The 18,192-nt window shown below is 33.5% G+C and overlaps 1 protein-coding gene across 7 annotated transcripts; it reads right to left on the reverse strand.

Annotated features, from left to right (window-relative positions):
* LOC109725787 (tRNA-dihydrouridine(20/20a) synthase-like) lies at positions 372 to 15,680 on the reverse strand. Of its 7 annotated transcripts, none has more exons than XM_020255141.1 (14): positions 15,473 to 15,680; positions 14,383 to 14,631; positions 14,161 to 14,287; positions 13,137 to 13,264; positions 12,979 to 13,048; positions 12,790 to 12,892; positions 11,762 to 11,879; positions 9,265 to 9,346; positions 7,634 to 7,695; positions 7,154 to 7,226; positions 6,996 to 7,079; positions 6,612 to 6,692; positions 611 to 785; positions 372 to 512 (listed from the first exon to the last, which is right to left on the reverse strand). In XM_020255141.1, the coding sequence occupies exons 1-14, from the start codon at positions 15,655 to 15,657 to the stop codon at positions 505 to 507; spliced, it is 1,545 nt and encodes a 514-aa protein (XP_020110730.1). In that variant the 5' UTR covers positions 15,658 to 15,680; the 3' UTR covers positions 372 to 504. The 7 variants fall into 7 exon arrangements, with proteins under 7 accessions (XP_020110730.1, XP_020110729.1, XP_020110734.1 ...); XM_020255140.1 differs by having other exon boundaries at positions 601 to 785; XM_020255145.1 differs by having other exon boundaries at positions 601 to 785; positions 15,483 to 15,619.

Raw genomic sequence — 18,192 nt, forward strand, 5'->3', positions numbered from 1 at the left:
TCTTTTCTGTTACCGATAGCCTCTAGCGTAAGTGGCAAACAACTTAGTAGTTAGTATCCGAGATCATAAGTTCAAAGTTTAGTTGTTTCATATTTTCCAACTAAGTTTATTTCTAAAAAAATAAACGAAGCGGATGGTATGCTACATTTCTCTCTCAAAAAAAAAAAAATCTTTTCTGTTGGAATGTGAAATCAACATTACAAACTGAACATATATTAACCATTCCATTGATCATTTGGTTGGACACATACACTTTTAGTTGGTATAAACTCCAAATCCACTATTTACATGATGCTTACGCTGTTTTGTTCACATCTTATCGTAAAAGTACAAGGGTATAGGAGGAAAATTCACTATTAAGTCACATCTCAGGATATCCAAGTTAAAGAATTAAGTAAAATCATCCATAAACAAAAGTTTTATCTTCTATTAGTCTCAGCATCTTCTACAAGCTATTATCAACTTTGACGTTAAACTCGATAGCTAAATCGCGGGACGACTACTTCAACCAACTGTAGGCATGGGCACAATTTAACAAATGTTACATACGGGATAAACATATAACAACATATGCAAGCGTGAAGAATTTCGGAAGCTCACGATGATGTACTTAGACAAAGCGGAGGCACAAGCTCGTCCTTGGTTATCATCGTATATGTCGGAGGTAGCAAACGATCCATATCAGCAAAATCCCCTTCCCGACTTGACGGACTTGTTGTAAGGTTGGAGTCGAGGACGGAGTCGGGTATGGCATCAAGGGTGTCGTCAAGAAAGGCTTTGAGTGTCTGCAGTGTTCAAAGATCACATAATTAATGGAGTAGTTTGTACTCAAAACATAACGAAAACACGGCATCAGATGTTTCCTGTTTAACAACGGTCGATTCATGTCAGTTGAACTTCTTTGTCTAGAGGAAACAATGAGGCACAAGGGTGAATGATGAAGCTCAGCTGTAAGAGTGGGATTATGAGTTGAACAAACAGATGCTTAGTGTTTCTTGTATATGTTGAACATTAGACCATTTAGCGAAAAACATTAGATCATTCAATGAAGAAAAAACATTGTAGATATTCAATATCAACTTGATGATATAAAGAAATAAAGAAATCAATTTAAACCTAGTAAAGGATATTCATCATGTGTTGCAAGCACTTATTTGTTTCTCGTAACTTCTTGTTATCCTTTTAATCTATTCCTAGAATTTTCCCTTAGATAATCTGACTGCCGGCATGCTTTAAGGTTTGTTGTCTTGGAAGGTTTTCCTACAAAATGTAACTGCTCAAAAAATTATCAATATGTGAATAGTTTCTTAAATCGACACTTACAAATAACTAGCAAACGACAGCAAACAAAACTAGAAGTGAAAAATCACTATCCTGACCTCTCAGTCAAAGGTTCCAAGGTTTCATGTTGTTTTGATGATTAAGAATAATTATTTGTTACTAAGGAATTTATTCTGAGTGGATGTTTAAGCACATTTATATCGGATGATACAGGTCTATAGATGAAGGCTCACTGAAGCTTGCAAGAATCAAATCTAACAACGAGTCATCTGACAGATGTACATTTGAAACAAAAGGTAACGTTCAAGTGCTTAAACGTCTTCGAGTTAAATCTGAACTTAGGAATTACTGGTCATTGATCTTTTCCATTTTTCACTTTAGTGATGTTTATGTTCTGCTACAGTAACAGAGTACAAATTAATTTGGCGTGTAACTATAGTTGTTATGCATCAGATTGAGCTATATATGGTTGAGTCTGGTAAGCATGTGTTGGACACTAGGTGCATGACCTGTTTCTTTGCATATTGCTACATCTATATCTATACAATACATGAATTCTCAACCCTAAAGAAGCATTTTGGGGCCAAGCTTTGCACCATTTTTCACTTTGTTCCCTAACATTTTTTTTTTTTTTGCAATTGAGTTTCCAACCTCTTGATTTCATTGCAAGTATGTCCCAACCGTCAAAAGAGATTGTGAAAATTAACGAAATTGTCATCTATCTATACAATACATGTATTCCCAACCCTAAAGGAGCCCTCTCCTTATTTTGGGGAGATTGTGCAGCCCATATACATTTTTATTAAGGATCAATTGCACCATTGGTCTCCAAGCCTTGCGCACCATTTTTCACTTTGGTCCCTAACTTTTTTTTTTGCAATTAAGTTTCCAACCTCTAGATTTCATTGCGATGATCTTAAAATTAACGAAATTGCCATGTCAGTGTCTACTTGGCTTTCTTTCGAATGTCAATTTTGGCTCCTAAACTTTGTATGTTTTTCACTTTAGTCCTCAAAAATAAAAATTTAAATTTTTGAATTTAAATTTGGAATTAATATTAAAATTAAAATTTTAAACTCACCAAAGATTAGAATTTTGAATTGAAATTTAAAGTTTGAATTGAATTGAAATTAAAATTTTAAATTTCAATTTTAAATTGAATCTAACTTTTGATTTCAAGCTTAAATTTTTTATTTTCATTTTGATTTTGATATTTGAATTTGCATTCAAAATTTGAATTTGAATTTTAAATTTTAATATATAATTTAAATTTGAATTTAAATTTAGACAAATTAATGGGGCCCAAATACATTTTTATTAAAGATCAATTGCACCATTGGTCCCTAAGTTTTGCACCATTTTTTACTTTGATCCCTAACATTTTTTTTTTTTTGCAATTAAGTTTCCAACCTCTTGATTTTATTGTGATTATGTCCCAACAGTCAAAAGAGATGTAAAAATTAACGAAATTGTCATATCAGTGCCTACTTGGCTTTCTTGTGCATCAATTTTGGCCCCTAAACTTTGCATGTTTTTCACTTTAGTCTCCAAAAATAAAAATTTAAAATTTCGAATTTAAATTTGGAATTAATATTAAAATTAAAATTTTAAACTCACCAAAGACTAGAATTTTGAATTTTTATTTAAAGTTTGAATTTGAATTGAAATTCAAATTTTAAATTTGAATTTGAATTAATTTTAAATTTGAATTTTAAATTGAATCTAACTTTTTATTTTAAGCTTAAATTTTTTATTTTGATTTTGATTTTGATATTTGAATTTGCATTCAAATTTTAATTTTAATTTTAAATATATAATTTAAATTTGTATTCAAATTTAGACAAATTATAATAACTAGCTTTGAGCTATCAAGTTGATTTATTGTTTTTTTAATCATCTCAGATGTTTTTCTCTATAAGAGGAGATGTAAGATAATGGGACACTAGCGAGGTGCATTTAATACATATATCCTTCTACTTTTAATAAGAATTATGATAAGTTCTCTAGCAATATAATTATGTTTTGTACATCAAAGTGTTCATTCATAAAAACGACATTCAAATATGAATTAAGACTTAAAATAGTTACTATTGATTAATGGTGCTTGATTGATAATGTGAATAGTTTTTTTATATTTCTTTCGAAATTAACAAATTGATGTTATGAAATGAGAAAATTCAACTTTTGGATTTCTTTTTTTTGGATGATTTTTTTGATATTAGTTTTTTCTCCAGTCAAATAATATTCTTTGGTTAATGCGATTGATATTTTGCTAATTCGCATGCTATTAATCTTAATCTTGAGCTAGAGAATTTATTTTTTCCTTATATATAATATTAGAATATTTATTTTGGTAGTTTAACTTTTTTGCAGTATAAAAAAATATCTATTTCAATTTTCAAATCCTTTTGATTAGTCTTACTTTTTGGTGCTTCTTTTAATTACCTATTGATTTTTTTCTAATCGAAAATTTAGGAATCAAGTACTTTATTAGTTGTATTTATAACAGTAAAAGTTAATAAGAGCTTCCTTTCATCGTCGACGACGCAATAGGGATGCTACTGCCACGGCTACCAAACATAGTGCTTTCGCTCCAATTAATTTTTTAATATTTTTTATTTGTAAATTCTATGCTAACGGTAATAGAGAAATATTACTCATCTTTTTTAATATTACAGTGAGCTTTTCTCTTATTTTCAACTGGTTTATTAATTTTAATTATTTGGTTTAGATATTTTCAGAAAGCAATATACTTAGGTTCATTCTTTAATTTTTTTTCAATACTGAGATAAGTAATATTTAAAAATGTTAATGCACATAATTAACGATAACTACATATGATAAGTGGGTTTATGTTCTTCGATAATTACGTATTATAGATCATTTTTTTGATATAAATTTTAATATTAAAATCCACATTAATCAACACTCCGTAACGACTAATTATAATAATGTCTACCCACCGCATCGCGCGGGTTCCTTAACTAATATTACACAATTTGAAAATTGTACGCTAAAATTCTACATAAGTTCAACTAAATCATTATAATCTTCATTATACTCCTTTGAATAAAATTTTCACCTAGTCCATGTTTGTTGGAGAAGTTGTAATGTAATCTTACACCGCCGAGCATTTGAACCATAAGGGATCCGAACCATACCGAACCCTGAGCTAGTCTGATCCGAACCAAACTCAAGGGGGGTCTTGAATTGAACCACAGAGTTTGACCCAAACCAAACCCAAAAGATCTCTAACCAAACCATAAGGGTTCAACCCAAATCAAACACAAGGGGTCTCGAACCAAACCACAAGTGTTCAAACCCCAACCAAACTTAACCACAAGGGGTTCGACCCAAACTTAACCCAAGAAGTCCAAGTTGAGCCAAACCACGGAGGCTTGACCCAAATCAAACTCAAAAGTGGTCTTGAACCAAACCATAAGGGTTCGACCCGAACGAAACTGAACCATAAAAGGGTCCAAGTTAGCCGAACTTTAATAAGGGCTCAGCCGAAATCAAATTCAAAGGGGTCTCAAACCAAGTTATAAGGGTTTGAGTCGTTTGACTTGAACCAAGTTATAACGGTTTGACTTAAACCGAGTCTCAACAGGTCCTAAACCAAAGCACAAGAATTTGACCCAAACCAATTCAAGAAAGGCCTAAGCCGTCCCAACCCAAATCTAATATAAAAAGGTCCAAACCACTTCAACCTAAACCCGACCTTAAAAAAGGATCAGACCATACTCCAGGAGCAATCCAAATCAAGCAAACCGGCTTCGCCCGAACTGAAGCAAAACAAGGATTCAAACTGAGTTGAAATCAAAATAATCGGCTTACAAGCTAAAATCAACCGACCGAGAAGTCATTAAACTAAATGAACCCAACTACAATCAACCGTCATGTCATTAAACTAAACAATTCACATACAACCCAACAACAATATCATAAAATTGACCAATTCAAACAACAGTATAGTCACTAAACGAAACAAGCCAAATGACCGCCATGTCATAAAAACTAAGCAATTCAAATTCAAATAACCACAAGTCATTAAACTAAACCAACTCAACTCCAACCATTAAACTGAGAAACCCAACTCCAACTGACTACCATGTCGATAAATTAAACAACCCAACTCCAACTGACTGCTATATTATTAAACTAAGCAACTCAACTCCAACTGACCGTCAAGTCGTTAAACTAAGCAACCCAACATTTAACCGTCCGTCATGTCATTAAACTGAGCAACCCAACTTTAACCGACAGCAATGTTATTAAACTAAGCAACCAAACTTCAATTGAACGCAAATCCTTGACTTGAGCATTTTACTTTTATAAAATTCATGTATAGTGAGGGGATGCCTTTGCTTAAGCCGTGTTCTTCAAAATTACATCAATAAAATTCCCTTTTATACTTCAGTCTCTTCATATTAGTCAACATTTAATTTGGTCTTTTAATCGAGGGTGCCTTTTAACACTATGAGTGTGGAATGATTAACAGCAAATTCTTGAATCAGCTAGAAGCTATGAACCTACAAAATCTGATTTCAAACTCCAATTTAAACAAATTTGATCTATACCATGAATGATCATTCAACGAGAACAAGATGCAGCAAGTCGGGCTGTTCGTGGCAGCACAAGTAGGTCTTTGGGCAGCCTGTTGGTAATGATTTTAGTTAAAGATTTCCAACAGTAAACTTCTCTTTATCTCTCTTTTTTGATATGGAAAGCTTCTCTTTCAAAAAATAGAGAAAACTTGATTACATACTATACACAACCATGGTGCTATAGAATATAGAACTACCCCAAAGGTCATTTACTCTACCAAATAACCAAAAAGCCAAATACATAAATTGGCAATGACAATTATTTATTTAATAAAATCCCAGTCAACCATGGACTAGTCCAACTATATAACTTGTCATCCACACATAATCTCAGATAAATTTGATATCTCAAATAGTTTCCATTTTAATCGAAAGGCCAAATCTTCTTGTCCATGGACTACGAAAGGCAAATGATTAGCAATGGGAAGTGTTTGAGCCAGAAGTTATCTAGATTGTGAGTTATTAAATCTCTAATTATGAAAATATAGATCGAATCACAAGTATATGGACCAGATTTTGAGAAGGCCGAGAAGCAACTTCCTTTTTTTTTGTAAGACAGTAAAATGTGAAAGCTCTACAAAGATGGTTCCTTCTATGTCGTTGTTACCTAAGTAAGCAAATCTTCAGAAAATAGGCACTTTCTATATCAGCCGAGAAAAATAAACGGAACCATTTGAAGTAATGAAGAAACAAGAAAACAATATCATACACCATGGTCGATACCTTGCAATGCCGCAAAGCAGCATCAGCCTTGCGTTTCCAGAGGCCATTTCCAGGTTCAGAATGGAATAGATTCAGCAATGGCTGTACCATGTTGAAACAATTAACATTTGTTCTCATAAAAGAGAAAAGTGTTTGTCAAAGTGTACAAACGACATTAGAACGGCAATAAACAGGAGTCTGCTTTAACTCAAGTTTACTTAAATGGAGTATATATTATGACCATATCGAATGTTCAATTCACATTCGTATCCCTATTAAACAAATATAGTTACAAAAACTTTATTTGTAATAGCCTCCAACAAGTATGGCAGTAGCATACAGATTCACTCTGAAGAGGAAAACACAAACTAGTTTTGTATATATTATCTGAAAGTTTTAACTAACCTTCACAAGTTGTCTGATATTCGGTTTGTTGGGTCCATATTTCCCTATTATAGAGTCACCATATATCTGATAATCTCCAAGGATCTAAAAATGTAGATTGCTATTAGAAGAAGCAATAGGAAACGTTTAGATTGAAAACCATCCAGATAATTACTGACTCGGCGGCGTGTAAGATTAGTACTTGGTACACCATATACTTCTTTGTCCACATGTCCTAGGGTAAACCATGGACTGCAAGAACTGGCATTGTCAGTGAAAGCATCAAAACAAAACAGCATAAGAATTAAATTTCTACACTTTTTAAGTCCTCGTCATAGTTTTAGTATGATTGACACATTTATTTTTCATTATTAGAACTATCTTGTACACTATAAGTAAAACGATTATGTGGGGCATTTCTATGCTTAAGTGGTTTACTAAGAAATTTCTCATAGGTCATGATCATAGCAATAACAAACTACAATATTGAAATTGCTCATTAATTGAAGTAATTCAAATGGTAGAATCATCAGCTCTTCTATATTGTTCCAAACATAGCCAGGAGAATCATGCACAAGTTCAATCAGAAGACTATGTAAGAAGATATCCATTGATAATACTTCTATAACTTATGAGACCAAAAAATTCACAGCTAATACTTATTGTAAGAAGCACGACCAACCATGACCCCATGAGCTCCCTGCCTTTTGGCTGCATTAACCTATCATTTGACCAAAAAGCTATCATTAATTTGAGAGTGGTAGTGATATGAGGACATGCTCTTCGACAAGCAAGTGTAAAATGATACTGAACGGCAATAAGTTTCCGAAAAGATAGGAGGAAAATTAGCATGAATCTGCATAAAGAAACAGACATTTTGTTCAAAGCTTTAGTGCAATTAAAATATACAATTCCATTTCTTATACCCAATTCTATTTCCTTTACATCTTGGCCAGAAGTTTCAATCATTGTTAACTAATACTGCTACGACAAAAATGTAGAATGTGAATTACATAGTAAAGATAATAACTTAAAACTCATTTAGTTACATTTCAGGAAATAAGGTATTTAACTTTAATTGAGTCCCTCTTCTTTAATAGGCTCATGCTAGTTTACGGTAATAGATGTGCTTATGCGATGCCCTACATGACACTTGTCTCACGATTGTGCAGCTCCATTGACGAAGTCATTGCCCTAGTTTCAGAGTGTAACACCTAATGGGTGCATACTGAGTTTAGCATATAACACTCAACACGTTCTCTCTTCTAGCATACGCAATTAAAACTGTTGCAAAGAATCAACAAAATACCCTTCAAACTGCAAGTGTTTTGAATATTTAAATGACAACAATTAAAAAAAATCTTATCTTAGAATACCTATGAAGCACAAATACTTTAAATTCCATGCCATACCCGTATCAGACACGTATCCAATACTGGTATGTGCCCGATACGTGTCCAATACAGGAATGAAGTATCCAGAATTTTTAAAAAATTAAAAAAATATTAGATACGGCTTGGATACGGGAGGAATACAAGGGGATACGAGGGTAATACGGCCGGGTTCTTTTTTGGTCTAAAATGATCGAAACTCAAAATTTTCGAAAAGCCCACATCCAAACCATTGGAAATAAGGAAAAGAGAGAGGAAAATGTCAATCCTTCTTCAATTATCAAATCTTCTATCTTTTTGATCTTGAATGGTTGAAGGAGCTCTCTCTCTCATTCTATCTCCGCATAGCATTAAGCTATAATTCAGTCGTTTACCACTTCTCTTTCACTTCCTTTCATCTAATTTGTCAACCTAGCGCTAATCAACAAAGACCATATTTTCTTTTATTATTATTTTATATAATAGAACCTAATAAAATAGACATATATGATGATCGGCTAATTATCTAGTTTACGCGACTAAATATCTATTGGTATGCTGATAGTTGGTTTATACTTTTTGAATTATTATTTCATGCAATTGATTATCTTTTTTTATGAACAGATATAGAACAATTACACAAGTTAATGTATATCAACATATACTCCTTAATATAATCCAAATATCTTGATTGTCCTCAATATATTATTACATATCATCAACATATATTTAAATATATTTAAAATAATAATTTATTCAAGTATACCCCACGTATCGCAACCTAGAAGTTTTAGGAATTGACGTATCACCGTATCCGTATCGTGTCGTATCCATATTTGTGCAACATATTAGAATGCTAAAACCTCCTCCAAAGTTATTGTGATTCTCTACTTCACGACTTTGCTAGAATGAAAATTTACCTGATTAGTACAAGTTATGCCTCCATTCAGAGTAAATTGCACATCTGGAAAGTCACGCAATAGAGCAAAATAGTACTCATATCTGTAAAATGTTCCAATGATGTTAAATTAAAAATTCTAAGAAATTAATCTAAATTGAAATGGTAGCCCTAACACTTTTAGGATTCTCTTCCAACTTTTTCATGCTCCCAATGCATTCTAATTGCTATAAATAAGTAAATAGAACAAAATGTGATTAATCACAACACATATCAAGTAGCATATTTACTATGTTACAAACTGTCATGTTTCTGAGCATATATTTCTTGCAAATTGATGTGGTGTCACTTGACCATGACATAGAGATATATGATTATTAAATTCACGATGGACAAAAATAAAATTTTCCTTTTTCAAAATTTTGAATTACCTAGGAAGACGGGGGACTTCTTTATAAAAACTAATTATTCATCCTAAGATCAATCATGCTAAAATCAAGGAATAATTCATGTAAATCAAAGGGGAAACTCTGTTTTACCATGATCTCTACGTCCTTTGAGTATACTTTTACAATTTACCAAGATCGTGGATGTGCCTTGATATAAAGAACATGCTAGTGCTGCATAACCCTAGCGGCAAGGTACGTGCTAGTCAACATGAACTGGCACAATCGGAATATACCATCCTTGCCAAGATCTTCCGCTATTCTTTGAATACGATTAGTCATCATAATTTACAAGTTGTTTTGTTGATCCCAAATTTTCACTTTCATTACTTCATTAGTAATTTCGACAACTATGTCCCGTTTTACTATCTAATCATCCAACATCATACCAGTATATCTTAGTCTTTTTCTTTCATGGTACTAAGTAAATGTATGATAACACTTACCTACATTGCGTAATTAAGCTCCCAGTACAACTTTACAATCTTTACATATCAATTATTTATTTATCTAGTATACAAAATAGCCTATTTGGTTACAATCAATACATTTCTGACTAATGATCATCTCATCTCTTAAAAGCAATAATTTTGCACTCAGAAGATCATAGCCAGAAAGCAAGATTCACTCCCTGTCCCCTATTTCATTCTTTTGTTAACATGCGAGGCCTTCATGCATTCCATCATAACCTTCTCTTTCTTTTTTCATGTGACCATTGAATCTGAACCTACGTTTTAAATTTTCTCTTGCAAGTAATATTTGAATTAGTTCATCCATCTATTCCCCGAAGTTCTTGTCCGATTTGATCTAGTAATCATATTGGAGGTGTAATCACAAAAGTGTTAAGAACTTTTGTCCTTAAAAAAGTTTGAATTTCTTGCATAATCCCAAAAATCTTTCAATATTGCATATAATTTCATGAAGGACTTGCTATTTGACTACTAGTCCCTCAAATCATTATGAGATGTGCATATTTGAACTTAGTTTATCTCTAATAGCATGTTTGATGGATATTCCATAAAGTTTTACTTAACAGTGCTAGTTTTTAACACAAAATCACCATTTAGATATTTATACCTTTAAAACTCTCTCACATTTATGAAATGATGCTATTCAAACATAAGCTGAAAATCTCAAGCACTTGCACAATTGCACCTCTCTTACTCCTTTTAGATTCACCCTTCAAGAGACACTTGAACATGGTCAACATTCAACTAACTAGTACTCAAAATTAAATGCAGAAATTAACTAGCGTCAAAGTCAAAGTTTGAAGCATTGTATTTCTTAAATAGATCCTCGCACATAGATGGATTAGAGAGTATAGAAAAGGAGGAAAAATGGATTAATTGGAGGAGATTTTGAAGAGCCAAAGATTTTGGGAAGAGGAAGAAACCTATGGGCAAAATGGGCATATAAATTCATGAAGTTAACTGCCATGGTGAAATTTGACAAGAGTAATATGCAAAATGATTTTGAAGGACTGGAGATTTGGGAAGAGGGAGAATCCGTGGTCACCAGCACTTGGTGCTAAAGGGGCAAAAACCAGCACAGCTAATCATTATTGCTTTTTATGCAAACATACTATTCATTTCCGATGAACCCATTACATCTACAAACTCAAGCACTTGCCAATAAGGGTGGGGAAACCAAGTTCTTATTAGTTCATCGTTTAATGTCTTCCAAGCAAAGACAACACAGCTAATCATCAACTAAATTGTCCTTAGTTAACTGTTTACTCTTTGAAATGTTTAGTAGGATATGTGACATAGGAATATATATAGTGTAGATGTAAAGAATGGTAATGACAAGTAAAGCGAGTCAATAAACATGACCAGCCATTGAATACAATAAAGCAGAGAGTAAAATGCGTAAATGTATGTTCATTTGCAATGCTTCCTATGGAAAACTTCATTGTAATACCTCCCGGGGAGAATTGCTACGTAAAACAAAAAGTATTTTTCAACTTAGCGGGTAGTATACGACTTCCGCTTGATCTGCTAATGAACATATCTATTAAATAAAATAGGGCATAAACATCAAAAGATACCCAAGGCATCAAAAGCGGAAACATACTTCAAAGGTGGAACTTGGCGATTCTGAGCAGGACTTAGGCCATTGAGCAATGCCTTCCGCGCATGTATGATAAAATGCCTAGTCGATGATCTAGAAACCACTGTGTGTACAAACTCACCTGGGAAAAGAATATCATAAGAATTTTTTTACCAACAAACAGACATAAGAATGAAGTTATGAGGGCTTTTACAGATATATAAACATGTAATAACTTTCGCAACTTACCTATTAATTGAAATTCTAGGATTTACCTGTAACGACCCGACCTGCTAGCAATAATAACTCGTTGGGCCAAAACCACCGGCCCAAAATGCTTAAACCCAGTTATTATTACTAGTGTATAGGCCTTATATATTCTAATCAGAATCATTTTTTCATCCGATATGGGACTATGGGGGCATTACAAACTTTCCCTGTTTAGACCCTGACGTCCTTGTCGTGTCCAAATCAAATCACAGATACAGATTAGAATTACCAAGCGATGTGAGATTTTAGAGGTGGCTCCTACGGGTTCAAAAGGTAGCTCCCACTAAATCCGTTGGTGTAGCACTTTGCCCCGCATAGCACTTAGCTCTCACACTTCTAGCTGGTATTCACCTCTGATACTAAATATAACGATCCGACCCGCTAGCAATAATAACTCGTTGGGCCAAAACCACCGGCTCAAAATGCTTAAACCCAGTTATTATTACTAGCGTGTAGGTCTCATATATTCTAATCAGAATCATTTTTCCATCTGATATTGAACTATTGAGGCATTACATTACCTGCAACCTTAATTGTTAGGTTTGGCTAATGTTTGGTTTTACTTAGCAGATTACACATATTCACCCTCTTTAATATGTTAGTAGATTGTTACGCTTAAAAGAATTTTAATATATAGTTCTCGCATCTTTTAAGAATTATCCTACAAATAGAACAAACAGAAGAGAGAACAAATAAAAGAAGTTTATATCCAAGATGGTGCTAAAAGGAAAGTATTTCCTCAACATCATACTGAAAAAATGGGAGAGTTAAGGAAGCCTCACAAAGTTCTTCATATGAGTCCCGGTCATCCACTCCTATTCTGCATTTTACACTGACAGGTACATCACAATTGGCAGCAATAGCTGACATAGCATCCCCAACAAACTATAGGAAACCATATGAAATAAGGTTATCAATCATAAAATGTCTCGTTTACTGGCATTCAGCTCTGCTTACAATCATCAAAAAACCTCGGGGTCAAACATTAGACGCGCTCCAAAGCAACCATGACCAGCAACTTTCCCGCTGGGGCACCCACAGCTGAAACAAATCAACAAAAACTAAGGATCATAGAAAAGAAAAAGTAATATATCAACAACATACAAAAGGTGAGAAGTTTGATACAAACTTTAAATTGATCTCATCGTAAGAATAAGTGCTAGCAAGTTCTGTTGCCTTTGCCAAGTTCTCCAAATTACTACCACCAATTTGTAGAACAATGGGGTGATGTTCTGGAGGGAATGCTAGGAATCTATCCTGTATATGTTACAAAAATAGATTAGTGGAGAAATTATTATAATGGCGAAACACTGGGTTTGCATACAGTATAACCATAATTCTTTTACCAGCCTCAAACAGAACACACCATACCACTACTAGCAAGGCCAAGTAACCCATCTCATGGCTCCAGAAAGTCTATCTATCACATATGTTAGAACTTTGATAAAAAATAGAAAATATTTTGTTTCATAAGTTAGTTAAACATGTAGGCATGAGAATAAGCACTTCTAAGCATAGTGTGCTCACACTCTTTCCATTTTCTTTAATTTGATGAATGGCAGCATAAACATTTTGCGTATCCACTTGATAAATATACTCCTAATTTTAGTCATGACATGGGTTTATCATGGATCAGTAGTTGAGAAATAATCAAGATTTTTTTTTAGTTGAGAAATAATCAAGATTTCTTTTTAGTTGAGAAATAATCAAGATTTTTGCGCATGCGTGTGTGCGCGCACACGCATCCCTACCCACACCAAACTCTATCCCAACCCTGACCCCAAGGGAGGCATAATGCCTCCAAACATTTTGCAAATCCCAGTAATCAATCTAATCGCCAAGCCAAAGATGGTTAGTAGGTCTCCCCATATTAGTAGGCTAAGACTTGAGACTTACAAATTATGCTTACCTCGTCCAAATGTTAAAGAAATTTGAACTCCTGTGATTTCATAGGGCAGATTAGGCTTACTTAACAGTCGATAATACATTGCACAGTTAAATTTGACTTCAAAAGCTTTTTCAATAAGATGTCATAATTAAAAACAACAGACAAACACTGTGAATACTATCAGAGAATTCAGTATAACTTGGGCGTAGGAGTATAATCAACCATATGAAAAATCACAGTATTAAGTTGTAGTAGTTGCTTTTACCAAGTTATCTTTCTGATGAACAATGGTTTCTGCAACGACCATCTCCGTGTATAGCCAAGCATGTTTTGATATCAGTCGTGCAAGAGTTCTGAAATGATTATCTGTCCAATCCATCATAGGCGCCACACTGCAAAGTAGGATAACAAGCATTCTAATCAAGCCAACAACATCACAAAATGCTCATATCCCAACAATTTTAATACTGATGTGCGTCGTTTGCACCTGAACCAAGGAGGAAGATACTCTGCAGCTGTAAAACGTTTTTCTGATTGCCTTTGATTTTTGCAACCAAGTGAACAAAATCTTTTAAACCGAAGACAAAATCCATTGAAACCTGTATAGGATTTGTTGCAATAATTACTGAAGCTTTTGAAATGAAGAGGAGCCACTGTAGAAACCAAGCTAAGGCTACACAGAGTGGACTTCATCACTCTGTTCGATTCATTAATCTCAACATCTCTCGTGTCAAACCTGCATCAATCACATGACAAAAACTTGTCAACGAGTATATTAAGTAAAGAGAACCTATAAAGTTAGTATGCTATTTAGCCAACGTACAATCACATCATTTGTTGCAGCTTGAACCATTATAGTCATTAACCAGAAACAAGATTAAGAATAAGATAATTATTCTTAACGAAACTTCGAAGAGAACATAGAGGTAGATGTAATTCTACTATACAAGCATGTTGGACATAAAGTTGAAGTAAAGATAAACAATTAGATAAATTCAATAAAGCAAAACTAGGCATCAGGAGCGCAAATACACACTATTGTCTCTAAATATATGGTAGTTTCAACTATAATTGTTTCGATTAAGGCACTGAGCCTCAACTTATCGTGAAGATGGCATGGCTTTATTTAATCTCCTAAATACGCCGCAACTGCTGATTTAGCTGTCAAAGTAGTTCTATGTAAGATGTGATAATTAAATAATAAATAGTCTTGAGACAACGTAGAAGAGCTGAACCAAGTCCTTGTCATTTATAATGAATTTGAAATACGGCCCAAATGAAACAAGGATTAAAGTTTTACTTCCTAATTCGAGCAAACAGAAGCGCAATGACCTAAATGAAATTTCATCATAAGTTCAATGACCAATGGCGAAATACATCCAGAACCAAAATTATCCCAAGGTTCTTCGCAAAACTCAACAACTCAACCAGCAAACAATTTGAGGGTTCTCAGTTCAAATTGATCTGAGTTTCTGACACAAGACTACGAAAGAACGGGGAAAGAATGAGGGACATAAAAAAAAAAAATGTGAAAAAAAAATTAAAATTAAAACAAGGGCTTGATGTTAGTTAGGTACTGCTCAGTACTCGTAAATGGAAGACGAGCCCGCTGCCGGCTGCCCCCTGCTAATCCTAGTGAAAGTCCATCACTACAGCTGCGGAGGGCGGCTGTAATATCCGTGGAGCAGAAAGGTAAGCAGGATTTGGGCTCGGGATTTGGTCGGCCTTGGCTGGCAGGCCCAAAACGCCAGCTCAATAGCATGCCAGGCTGCAATCTGGCCTTGGTCGAATTTCGCTAGAAAAATGCTCTCCATGTAGAGATGTCGATAGGTATATCGGAAATTTTATCTGAATCTAAATCCGAACAAAACGGATTTATCTTATACTAAACGGATATAGATATCATAAACAAAAATTCAACAAATTTGGATTCGGATATGAATTTTAACTGTAACTGACCCGAACCGAATTGATTTTGCATTATATAGTATTTCTAAATGTTTGATATTATATTTGAATTTGTATTTTAAAAAAATAGATTTAGTATAATATGTTGTGAAATATTGTAAAGAGAAATAATTGTTTCGGCTTCAGATTTTCAGATTCGGGTTCAGATTCGGGTTTCAAGTTTGATAGCCTGATTCGGATTTGAATTTTTAAAAATCCACTTCTAATTCAACCCGTCGACATCTCTATCTGCCCCAACATTTTGTTATAAAAAGCATACCTTACGTCTCATAATACAAGAATTTAAAAAAATTAAAATGTTTATTAATCAAAGAATAATTAATAAAGCAAGTGAAAAAATTATAGCCTTTTAAAAGGTAGGTGTAAGATTTGAACCAAATAAAGGTCTCACATCTTTTGGCCATGCACAAAAAGGATTTTTCAAGTGATGTTATTATCCAAAAAGGAATTATAGTTAAGTAGGAAATGTTTTGAGCCGTACACAAAGATTTTCTACTGGTGGCTGAGTTGCATTCTAGAATTTTTTGATGCGAGGAATTCTACACTGTCACACTTGCACCACGTCATTAATAACAAGTCAATCACATTCCTTCTTTTCAAACAAAAGTACAATAAAAATACTTTTTTACAATCATGATGGGACATATATTCTTAAAAAGATTAATTTGATTGGTTTGTTACGCCACGTCATTTATATACCCATTGCATTCTAGAATTTTTCGATGCCCTTGGCATGCTCATGCGATTATGTACTTGACACATTCAAAGATTTCCTCTTCTTTTTTCTTTTTTTTTGACAGAGAGAGAAAGAGAGAGAGGAGAGAGAGAGAGAGGTAGTATGTTACTCTGTTCGTTAATTTTTTTAGAAATAAGTTTAGCTGAAAATGTGGCTTCAAATTTGAGGCTTCGGATACCAACCATCAAATCTTTTGTCACTTGCATTAGGGGACGCTTCGAATTTGGGACACATTCAGGGTGTGTTTGGTTCGAAGTCGGAGCCGGTATTGAAATCGGAATGAAAATAAGCTAGAAACAGAATCGGAATAATTCATTACTTCATTTTGTTTGGTTTGCCACCTAAATTGGAATCAGAATGAATTATTCCCATTGTCGGTATTTAGTTCAAATAGATATCTGAAACGTAATCAAATTATTATGTCAATTTTATCTTTATAATATATTAGTTTAAATTCAAACTGAAAATTAAATATTAAAAATTTACGTCAAAATTTTCAAATAATGTCAAAATTTTAAATATATTTTTATTAAGAAAATAAAATTTGAAATTTAATGGATAATTCAAAATACAAAACTAAAATTTGATTAAAATTTGAATAAAACTTTAGATTTTAAATTAAATTTNAAATTTAAATTCAAATTTATAAATTAGATTCGAAATGCTTGATTGAATTTTAATTTTTAATTTAAGTTCAAATTAAAATTTAAATTTATAAATATAATTGTTAAACTTAAACTTATATTTTAATTAAAAAATAAGTTTTAAAAAATTAAATTTAATTCGAATAAATCCATTCCGCCCTAATTCAATTTCCAATCCGGCCTTCTAGGCCGGATTGGAAAAATGGGTAATTGGGGGATTCCCGTTCACCTCGGAATCAAAATCGAAATGAGAATCCTGTATATCAAACACAGACAAACGAATTCGTCCATTCCAATTCCGATTTTATAGTGAAAAAGGAGCGAACCAAACATGCCCTCAAAGATTTTCATGTTACCGGCAAACATCTTTCAAAATTGTTTGGCTAAGTCATGCAAGTCTAAAATTTACAATACAGAAAGAAAGTTATTCTTTTGTTTGAATTTTTAAAAATATGTTTGTTCAGAGATCCCCTTCATAACTATAATTACGTTAGAAGCTAGACTAAGGAAATATATGTATATTCTCATCTAGATATTATTTAGCCAAAGGATGTGAACTATAAAAGGGATTTGGAGGCTGCAAGTGTGCCCCACCTCCTGCCCCATTTTTGTTGGCGGATACGCACGGATTCAGGTAGTTAGGGGTGGAAACGAGCCGAGCTCGAGCGAGCTTATGTCAGCTCAAATTCGGCTTGAAATTAATTTCGAGCCTAAATCTAGGCTCAAGCTCGGCTTGAAATTAATTCGAGCCGAGCTCGAGTGAGCCTAATTTCGAGTCAAGCCGAGCTCGAGCTCTAAATGAGCCGATTGAAATTCTAGACATTATATAATCAATAGTTTAATTTTTATAGAATATTACCTATAATTTGATGCAACATGTTCAATAGTTCAAAATACAAAATAATTGTAAGAAATGTGAGCTAGGGTGACTGTCTAACTGGGTGAGGGT

The sequence above is a fragment of the Ananas comosus genome, linkage group 20 (genome assembly GCF_001540865.1).
Source record: "Ananas comosus cultivar F153 linkage group 20, ASM154086v1, whole genome shotgun sequence".
NCBI lineage: Eukaryota > Viridiplantae > Streptophyta > Magnoliopsida > Poales > Bromeliaceae > Ananas > Ananas comosus.